This window comes from Bombus bifarius, unplaced genomic scaffold, assembly GCF_011952205.1.
Source record: "Bombus bifarius isolate JDL3187 unplaced genomic scaffold, Bbif_JDL3187 scf7180000008050, whole genome shotgun sequence".
Taxonomy (NCBI): Eukaryota; Metazoa; Arthropoda; class Insecta; order Hymenoptera; family Apidae; genus Bombus; species Bombus bifarius.
In genome coordinates, this window is record NW_022884416.1 from 213,527 (window position 1) to 223,690 (window position 10,164).

At 33.4% G+C, this 10,164-nt stretch overlaps 2 protein-coding genes across 3 annotated transcripts; one reads left to right on the top strand and one right to left on the bottom strand.

Moving 5' to 3' along the window:
• Positions 1-535: 535 nt before the first annotated feature.
• Positions 536-5,354, top strand: LOC117208060 (nuclear hormone receptor HR96). The gene is made up of 5 exons (XM_033448888.1): positions 536-1,069; positions 1,740-3,097; positions 3,175-3,391; positions 3,462-3,881; positions 3,956-5,354. The coding sequence occupies exons 1-5, from the start codon at positions 932-934 to the stop codon at positions 4,151-4,153; spliced, it is 2,331 nt and encodes a 776-aa protein (XP_033304779.1). The 5' UTR covers positions 536-931; the 3' UTR covers positions 4,154-5,354.
• Positions 5,355-5,625: 271 nt separating this feature from the next.
• Positions 5,626-10,120, bottom strand: LOC117208063 (N-acetyl-D-glucosamine kinase). Of its 2 annotated transcripts, XM_033448892.1 has the most exons (7): positions 9,772-10,120; positions 9,223-9,391; positions 8,251-8,335; positions 7,677-7,775; positions 7,261-7,513; positions 6,364-6,662; positions 5,626-6,253 (listed from the first exon to the last, which is right to left on the bottom strand). In XM_033448892.1, the coding sequence occupies exons 2-7, from the start codon at positions 9,279-9,281 to the stop codon at positions 5,951-5,953; spliced, it is 1,098 nt and encodes a 365-aa protein (XP_033304783.1). In that variant the 5' UTR covers positions 9,282-9,391; positions 9,772-10,120; the 3' UTR covers positions 5,626-5,950. The 2 variants fall into 2 exon arrangements, with proteins under 2 accessions (XP_033304783.1, XP_033304782.1); XM_033448891.1 differs by lacking the exon at positions 9,772-10,120 and having other exon boundaries at positions 9,223-9,398.
• Between the last annotated feature and the right edge of the window lie 44 nt (positions 10,121-10,164).

A 10,164-nucleotide genomic window follows, 5' to 3' on the forward strand; every position in this document is an offset into this window, starting at 1 on the left:
CATGCAGTAAATGTGTGCGCGTGAACTTTGAACCAGTTACTTAACAACTGCAACACAATTAAGAAGAGCACAATGCTAGACAACTCGTGTATCTGATATTCCTTGATAAGACATGCGCTCGGCGCAAGACATGAACCTCGATTCATACATACATGTTGTTCGTTCAATATCCTGTAATTATATAATTTGATAACACACGTGAGAAGCAAATTGTGTATCATAAAGCGTTTGATGCGTTATCTCTACATACTACGACGATAATAATTTTCTAACGAAAAATAAACTACGATTCACTTAAGCAATGATACGGTACGCTTCGTAATATTTTTAATGTACGGATCATTTAAATTCCACCATATATTGCTGAAACAGTGATAGATTGGGCTGAATCATGAAAGATCGGGAAAAGAACGCAATTTGAATGTATTTTGCGCGGGAATCTGTGGTCAGAAATCTCTTTTCATAGACAAAGAACGATGTATTTGAAAAATTCCCTAGCCGCTGCAGGTCTGGTTACTTTTGTGACGTCACGTCGCTTGCGGACAATGACGTAGTGGGAGGGTGTATAATATAGTTATATTTATATAGTAGTGAGTAGTGAAACATATACGACAGGTTTGTGCGCACCACTCGGTTAAGTACTTGTAACTGAATGTCAATTGAGCGGTCCATTTAGCTTGTCACTTAAAGCTTTTCAAGCGATATCTCTCACGGATCCGGGACGTTGTATAAAAAATGCTAATCGTTTCGAAATCGTGAAAAATCACGGCTCGAGATCGTTTGATTTCGTTCCGTCAATTTTCGCGGACGATGCGATAAAAACAACACTGACATGAGTCAGTCATCGAAGAAGCGTAATTCCGAGCGGGAATACCGAATGGTGCGTTAAAGATAAGAGTGTCAATCGCTGGAGAAATCGGTCTGGGGAGCAATGGAAGATGAACAACCAGCGAGAGAGACGAATAAGATTTGCGGTGTGTGTGGCGATCGTGCGCTCGGTTACAATTTCAACGCGGTTTCGTGCGAAAGTTGTAAAGCTTTCTTCCGACGAAATGCTTTGAAAAATAAGGTGATTAATTTAAAAGATTTATAGAAAATATTTCTTCAAATAAAATTTAAGCCGCACGTAGACCCTTCAAAATATGGTATACATATTTCATCAAAACAATTTCCATATGATTCAATACACTTTTCCAATGACTTTTGTTATTTTAGATTTTTCTGAATGACCAGCTCTAGAATTCAAAATCTGTCAGAAATATTGTTTAGCTAGAGTAGATGATATCTTTAGTCTTCCCCAAATGCTACATTCATTCCTCGTGTTTCATAGCATATTTGCCAACTGTAAAGTCATAAAATAAAATTACATGAATATTCTTGTTGTTCGGTTAAGTGAGTGGTATTTTTATTATGAATTTTCTTCTTAGTTAGTGTTGCTCCATCAAGTTCAAACTTTGGGAAGATTACATATCATATCTAATAATCTGATATTTCATCTTTCATGGTCGCTGATCTAATTCAACATTTCTATTTTGACAAATGATTTTCGTATTAGATATTTCATAAAGGAGGTGACATAATTGTAGATATCAAATGTAGTATAAGTAATTGTAATACAGTGATTAGAAGATAAAAGTGTAATCAATATTTATATTATAATGTTCTTGAACTACTCAATAGATAATAAAAGATACGTTTGCTTAATTTATTCATTTAGAATTATTGTTGTATTTTTACAGGATTTTAGGTGTCCATTTACTGAAAATTGTAATATAACACCAGTCACTAGACGCTTTTGTCAAAAATGTCGCCTAGATAAGTGCTTCAGCATAGGCATGAGGAAGGAATATATTATGTCTGAGGAGGACAAAGTACTGAAGAGACAAAAAATAGAACAGAATCGTGCAAAGAAAAGACCAACTTTGGAGAGTGCAAAACCATCAAAAATAAAAAAAGGTTACTTGGATGAGTGTAATTTTGATGACACTTCTATGTCAGTTAATTCAGTTGTGTCAACTGCATCAGACACATACTTTTGGGAGTCTGATAGAAAATATACAGATTTAGATGCAAATAGACAGAATGTAACCGAAAGCTTAAGTCCTGTAACAGCTGCAAGCGTACCAAGTCCTTCTAGTCCACCGGAAAATGGAGCCATAAGTGGGTCAAAGACACTAGATATGATGAAAGACTCTACCCACAACTCAAACTCAAACTTTGAAAATTATGATCATACTTCTTCACCTCGTGGCGAAGAGAATGATGTTGATGCTGAAAGGTTGAGAATGGATTTCAATTCTCCTTCTGAAAATCAACAAAGGTTAGACAAAGTTAAATCTCCATCTCATAATTTAGAAAAAAGTAAGAAGTCAGTAATAGGTTTGAGAAAATCTGACCAAAATATATCAGACCTGAATTCTGAGTTTGCTTCTACTAATAATGAATCTATGAAATATTCTCCTGAATTTGAAAATGCATCTTGCTACAACAAGTTTGATTGTAGCCCTGTACAGAGTTCCCAATATATTGAGCACACATCACATTATAGGAAAATGAGCATAGATATGAATTCAGGAATGCACACGAGCGTGCAAAATTCAGAAGAAGTAGTGCTTAATCAAAAACAGAGTAAGGAAACGTGTTCAGAAGAAGACAATTTTATTAGTAATAAATTCTCACAAGACTCCACTCTGATCACAAAACTTGTTAATAATTCAAATTTTATCACGAAAATATTTCAAAACGAAGAATTACTTATAAAGATTATGTCAGACCCTGTTGTTATTAGCAAGTTAGAAGCAGATCCCCAGATTTCGCACTTTTTCAAAAAAACCGGTGTCGTCACAGATAAAGAAGCACCATCTGAGAAAGAAGCAAGTACTCAGTATAAAGATGATGTAAAACCAGGTAACAATAATTCCAGTCACACGTTTAAACCAATATTAAAAGTTAAACAGAAACAAGTAGAAAATCCTATTTTGACCGATTTAATTACGAATTCGAGTCAAGAGGAATGTATAAAGCAACGGGATAATAGTAGTGATTGGAACAGAAATCTATCGGACGTCACAAGAGACGTACTTCAAGATGTGCAAAGGTATAATCGAGATTCACGTTTGCTTAATGTCTGAAAAATAATTATACCACATACTCTATCTATGAATTATATTTCAGAGTACCAATTGCTGTAAATTCCATTGAATCTATACTTTGTGAAGCGATTAAATTAGAGTTTTCAACATATTCTGCTCTCGGCGGTATGGAGACCAGAAGGGTATTGAACGATGCTGAAAGAGCAAAGTTAAATGAATTAATAGTAGCCAACAAGGCGTTATTAGCTCCTCTAGACGAGGATATAACGAATTTAATCGGAGAAGACTGTAAATTTAAGGTAATAGTTACTATAGCTTAAGAAACAGACTTATACGTTGACATTTATTAAATTGTGTATTCGGTTTCAGAACAATTTCGGCCGATCTGACCCAGCACTATTAGACGTTATAAATCTTACTGCCATTGCTATTAGACGCTTGATAAAGATGGCGAAAAAGATAAATGCCTTCAAAAATATGTGTCAGGAGGACCAAATAGCTCTTTTGAAGGGTGGTTCCACGGAAATGATGATTTTAAGATCAGCACTCAATTACGATGTTGAGAAAGATATGTGGTGGATACCGCATAGTCAAGAAAGTATGTCCAATATAAAGGTGGACGTGTTAAAAGAAGCAAAAGGGAATCTTTATACAGAGCATTCAAGATTTATTAGAAGTTTCGATCCTAGGTGGAGAGATGAGAATATTATTTTGATTTTAAGCGCAATTGCTTTATTTACACCAGACAGACCGAAGGTAGTGCATAATGATGTAATTAAATTGGAACAAGTAAGTCTAATATGATTTTCTGCATGTGATTATAACTCGTTAAATAAATATTAATAATATAATTTTGTTTATAGAATTCTTATTACTATTTGCTGAGACGTTATCTAGAAAGTGTATATCCCGGATGCGAAGCCAAATCTATGTTTCTAAAATTAATTCAGAAAATTTCAGATCTTCATAGATTAAACAATGAAGTTGTTGGAGTATATCTTAATTTAAATCCGTCGAGCGTAGAACCACTTCTTATAGAGATATTCGACCTGAAACATTGATCGAACGTGTTCAACATAACGAATAGATATTAATTGTGTAACATTTTCGATTACTATCCCTTCAAATAGTAGAAGTAACGTAAAATCGTTATGGGTTTGCATTAATAGTCGCATGTTTATATAAATAATATATAGCAATAATATTGAAGAAAGGAACATTATGAATTATCAGAATTTGAATCGATGTATAGATATGTATGTACACACAAGCGCGCGCGCGCGCACGCACGCGCACACACACACACACACACGTTAATGTACATAAACTGTAATATTATTGTGTAACATTATATGAATGATACTGTCGCCAAAAGTTTAATCGTATCAGAATTTATATCTATGTTATATCACAGAGTATATTAAGATATCTATGTATGTATACCGGTATACAACAATGCCCCGTTAAAATGTTGGATCCACAAAATTGATATTAACAAATCCGCGGAAGGTTTTGATTCCTTTTGATTTCTTGTGTTCATCTCAACAAACCAAATGTCAGAGTACAAGATGCTTAAATCTGATGAACTATATAAGTCATTAATTCGGTCGACGAAAACTGAAATTTAAAGAATTGTTTACCTTGTTTCGATGAAAAGGATTTAATCGAACTAGTTTGAACTAAATAAAAATTAGGGACTCGGTATTAACGGAACATTATTTTAATTAATTTCCATTGGAGTGTAAATGGATTATCGTAATTATATAAAGAAGCATTTTGCTTGTAAAATATTAGTACCACTACTAACCGTTTATATACTGCATTTTGTGACAAGCAGAGATTATAGTTCGAACAATCGTGAAAGTATCTCGTCGTATCACATCATTTTGTCGGGGATAAATGTGTACAGGTAACGCGTTAGCATAATAATAATTCTTAAAAACGTTATGTATATTTCGACAAACGTACCTTAAATTGTTAAATTTAGAGAAGATATTTGTTATACTAAAGCCAAGTTCTATACGTTCATGTTTAACGGATTGAAATATATAAACGGAAAAATATTTCTCTATGCGGAGATCACTTAAAATCACATAATGATAAACATGAATTCAGTGCTTGGTGAAAAGATATGAAAAAATCGATCCAAGCAAATGAACGCAGCATACGATCTGCATAATGTTCATTCGCATTACGAATGCTAGTATGTACATATTAAATTGTGATATCGAGTCAAAATATATTTTTCAGATACTTGTTACATTTGACTTTAAAGATATGTCATTTCATTCCTTTTACTATTATATCATTAATTAGTTTTTTTATTTTATAAATTATAAACGATTGAAAAATAAGTACCTTTTTTTATCTCAGTCGTCGTATTCAGATGGAAATCTATAACCAAGCATCTGTAGGATTATGATTATCAATAGGCAGGAAGATGTAACCAAAAAAGTCAAGCTGACGAGGAAAAGAAACATGTATCCTATTGTCTTAAGAATGAACAGAAAGGTGCAGAATAACCAATCCCAAATTGTTTTCAGTATCATTGTTTGTAATACTTAAAAATTTATCAAAAACAAAAAAAAGGAAGACTGGACGTGATCGATATATTATATACGATGTGCCATACGGACGACGAAATCTTTATCGACAAATTTAACAAATGAAAATGTCAATTGTTATATAATTAACAATAGGTTTATTCTTCCCCATCTCTATGTATCTGTTGCTGTTGAAAATATTTTATATATTTTAAAGATGTGTAAATATAAAAACCGCGTATAAAATATAATCTTTTTGTTTCTATTTGTGTTTCTATCTGTGATTACTGGTTACATTGGGCCAAGTCTCCCAACTTAGTCTCCTTTTGACTCACTCGAATCATTCGTTGCTCTCGGTTTTACATAATTCTTCCGCTTATATTGATGAAATACTTCGATGTTATCTTCGTAGGGTTTCGTAAAGAACCAATCGATTTCCTCCGCAGCAAGGTAACACGCACCCAATGCAGCTGTTGCTGTTAAGCGGATCATAGTTAATTCGTCCAGTGCGCGAGATTCATGGATTTCATCGATGAAAGCGTCCTTCATAACATCCCATGATTTCCAAACCGATCCCACGCAGACAACCTTTAATCCACCCTTAGCTAACTTGAGATCCTAAAGAACCATATTTCTCGTACATAACACAATCAAACAAGATGCTTCTCAAAATTCTCCAAATTCTTCAAATTTTTATATGAATTTGCAAACCAGAATAAGCGACTCACATTATGGGCTTTTCTCGAAAGAGCTATAACATGTTTCGCGAGGTATCTGCCATTTTCCGAAATAATATATAAACAGAGTGGATCTTTTTTCTCACAACCTGTCACAATCTCCTTGGCAAACATAGCAAAAATGCTTTTATCGAAATCTTTATAAAAATGCGGCAATATCTCTTTCCTATCAGTTACGTTGAAATAATGTCTCATAGCTGGCCATACGTAACTTATGGGTTTAGGAGCTGGAGCTAAGCCATCAATATCGTCGAATACGTATTTACAAGCTCTATGGGCGATCCAGAAAGCTGAAAATCCATCTTTTTTGTAATTACACCGCTGATGTTTATTATGCAAATTCATATTTTTGTGGACATAACTTAAAAAGTAGTATTTAAGCGTAGATTTGCTTCATCTAGTAAATGACCATAGAAAGAGAACACGATAAACAATTGTAGAATCACTAGTCAATTCTACATTACGTGTTTTGATATCTTATTGAATATTTCAAAGATGACGGTTTACAAAATTTCATAGATACGTTTCAAATTATCCTCTTTCCAACTATATATATACATATATTAATCACCAAATGACAAAATAAAAAATCAACAAAAATCAATCTTCCGTGTTTTTCTTATACGTTCTTGAAATATGATAACGAATACTATACTTTGGATAATTTATATATCTTTACACGTTATATGCATTTTGTGCACTTTTGCGTCATTAAACTTCTCATAAATATATAAACACATGGATCTAGTAATAATTATACAAGAAAATAAATGGACGATCAAAAATAAAGAATTCTTCTATGTTAGAGCCTCAATGAAATATGCAAACTGTTCAAGGTCATATCTCTCCATCTTTATAAGTTATACATAAACAATTCCCATCACGTACCACTGCCTTCGTCCCCCATGAAATGTCCCCATCCGCCGCACCTTATGATTGTTCCATCTAAATTCATCAGCAATGCGTTGCTACCGGTGCCAGCGATTAGAACTATCCCACCGTTTGGCAAACCAGTTCTGAGACTACCAATGGCATCTGAATTGACATAATAAGCTTTAGCGACATTTGGATACTTCTCTTTCATCATTGCCGTAAGTTGACGATCGGTGCTTTCCTCTCCACATCCGCTTAGGGTAAGACCCTGATTGTTTAATCGATTAGAATTTTTTTAAAAATAAACAATTCATTTAATCCATCAAACGATAAGAACGATCGCTTATCATATGATCCTCTAGAGACTTATCTTCGAACTAGTCATAGGTATACATAGTTCTCAGGAATCGTGATAATTATTTTATATTTACCAAACAATCTAAAGGAATCAATTCAGATATTCCTATATTCTGTTTCCCTCTTTCGACCATAGCGTTGATTCTTGCAGTCGCTTCCGCTATTCCGAGTAACTGAGTAGAGAAATAAATCAAATAGTAAAAAGCGAAATAAAATAATTGTAAAAGAATTTTTAAACTAATTATAAAACTTCTGTAACTTATTACTTTCTTACTTATATATGTAATCTGCATATTACGTAAGCTTACTTAAGAAGCTTAAGCTACCATAAGAATAATAGTATTTTATAATTATACATAAATTTTATATTTTATATATGGCTGGTTGAGAATCATAGTGGCGTAAGTTAATTCGTCGCTACCTTTTTCTATGTAAATCAAAGGGACGGTAATTATAAAAATTGAAATATTCGATTAAATTCAGATTCTCAAAATCTTGATTTGCTATAATGATTTTCAGCCTACCATATATGATCATAATCAAAAAATGAATAAATAAAATCATTAAAAAAAGTAATAACAATAAAAATGAGAAATTAGTAGAAACGGGATGAATAATAATTGTTAAAAAGTTGGGTCAGTCAATTACCCAATGATTGGTGCTCGGCCCCTTGACTTCCGTCAATGGTGTCCCTTTGCCATCGATGATGACCAGCGTCGACTGCGTCCCGCCGCTGAGAATTATTAAATTTACGTCAATGTGTTAATCCGTTATTTTTTGATAGCTGGCGAAGTCTCTGAACCGTTTTCGATCATATGGTTATTTGTAGTGACAATAGGATCGTGCATGAAAAACTAGATACAAGTTAAAGCAGAAAGCATGTACGCCCTGTTAGAATTACTTAACGTAACCATGATCGAAATAGGTGACTTGGTTTCATTTCATTTACGTTTGAATTATACCGAGAAATTTGTAGAATAAAATTACATACGTCGTAATATTGAGTTTCTTAAGTTTGCAAAAAAATGTCATGTTTTCACGTTAATTTTAATGAATAAAATAACGTGTAATTTGAATAATTCTTTGAATTCTGATTTGATTTTATATTTTGAATAAACCGAGTTTGCGATTGCAGTATAAAGATTTACTGGCAAATATACATTTGCCGATAATCATACAGAAAAATTGAAAAAATCTACTTCGAAATACTTCGTTCTCATGTTTACTATCATTTATACTATTAACAAACCTTTTCTTGTGGAAATTAATTCTTAACATGATTGCAAATACGAGATAGTTAAATGTATTTCCTACAATATTATAAAACGACGATTTTATCTGAATGCGCCAGAATTAAAATCATGCGGTACATTTATGTACGTAAGCACAGAATACGATATGATAATATATTTTCGTAAACAAGGATGATGGATGAATTCTAATTGGATCTTATCGGTGAACATTAATGAGAAATACATTTATTAATCGCAACTGCTACTCCACGATGCCGTTATTTAATATTAGATAAGCAGCGCTAAAAACTTCTTAGTATTTTCAGTATGTAATACAAATTTCGAGAAAAGAACAAAAATAGGAAAAGGACAAAAAGAGATTACTCACCCATCGATGCCGCCAATTCTAATTTCTTCCGGATGTTCTGGTAGCTCTATCTTAGACATACTCTCTTTGTCGGATAATTCTGTTGGTCGTCTTTGTCTTCTCAACTCCCTACGAAGCTCAAATTCATCGATACGTTTCTGTTTTTCTTTCTTTCGTCCCCTTCTCCTTCCTACCATTTTTTTAATCAGACAATTTAAAATTTCTTTCGCTTGTGATTTCTTTCGTTGACAAAGGGATCCAGCAATTTGAGGGCGGGATTTAAACGAACATGCTTATCTGATAACGCACGAGTTGGGAAAAATAATTTAAACATTGCCAATTATTCTGTATTACGAATAAAATAGATCAATAGAAAACATATAGAAATATAATAAGAACTCTATATAATCTAGTATAATATTGAAATACATATTTCTTGTCTTGTCATACAAATTTTAAATATTTAAATTTCACTTATAAAATGAGACGTACATTAATCGACTAACGATATCGACATGTATACGCATATGTACAATATACGTTTAGCATTTTCGTGCTGTGTCAACTTACTATGTATAAAGATTCAACGACTCTTGAGGTACGATTAAACGAGCATATGTCGGGCAAATATTAGACTTGTAGAGTAGTAACAGTAGTTGTATCGAGTAGCAACAGAGGCGGGAGAGATACGACGTGTACCGTGACTGCCACGATGACTGGTGCTCGCTGGATCAGTCTGCGAATCACTAGAGAATCGCTTTACTAAGTGAAGTTTGCTTTCGTTCGCTGCCGTTGCGTTTTTCATGTTCATTCATTGCATTTAGATGTTGCGTTCACTTCAACTAATTGTAAATTCTGTGTTCTGTGAAATATCTAGGAAAGGGAGGGGATTTTCGACTTAATATCAACCTGAAAAGCTGACAGTTTGTCGACAACGTGTTCCTAACACTCTCCGGACATCGG

Excerpts from the sequence above, each read along its gene's own strand:
- LOC117208060 (XM_033448888.1), top strand. The coding sequence starts at position 932 with ATGGAAGATGAACAACCAGCGAGAGAGACGAATAAGATTTGCGGTGTG. Across the intron at positions 1,070-1,739 it reads GAAATGCTTTGAAAAATAAG|GATTTTAGGTGTCCATTTAC; the intron begins GTGATTAATTTA and ends GTATTTTTACAG. Across the intron at positions 3,882-3,955 it reads ATGTAATTAAATTGGAACAA|AATTCTTATTACTATTTGCT; the intron begins GTAAGTCTAATA and ends TTTTGTTTATAG.
- LOC117208063 (XM_033448891.1), bottom strand. The coding sequence starts at position 9,398 with ATGGTAGGAAGGAGAAGGGGACGAAAGAAAGAAAAACAGAAACGTATC. Across the intron at positions 7,514-7,676 it reads TGATTCCTTTAGATTGTTTG|GGTCTTACCCTAAGCGGATG; the intron begins GTAAATATAAAA and ends TTAAACAATCAG. Across the intron at positions 6,663-7,260 it reads CATGGGGGACGAAGGCAGTG|CTTTCTGGATCGCCCATAGA; the intron begins GTACGTGATGGG and ends ATGGATTTTCAG.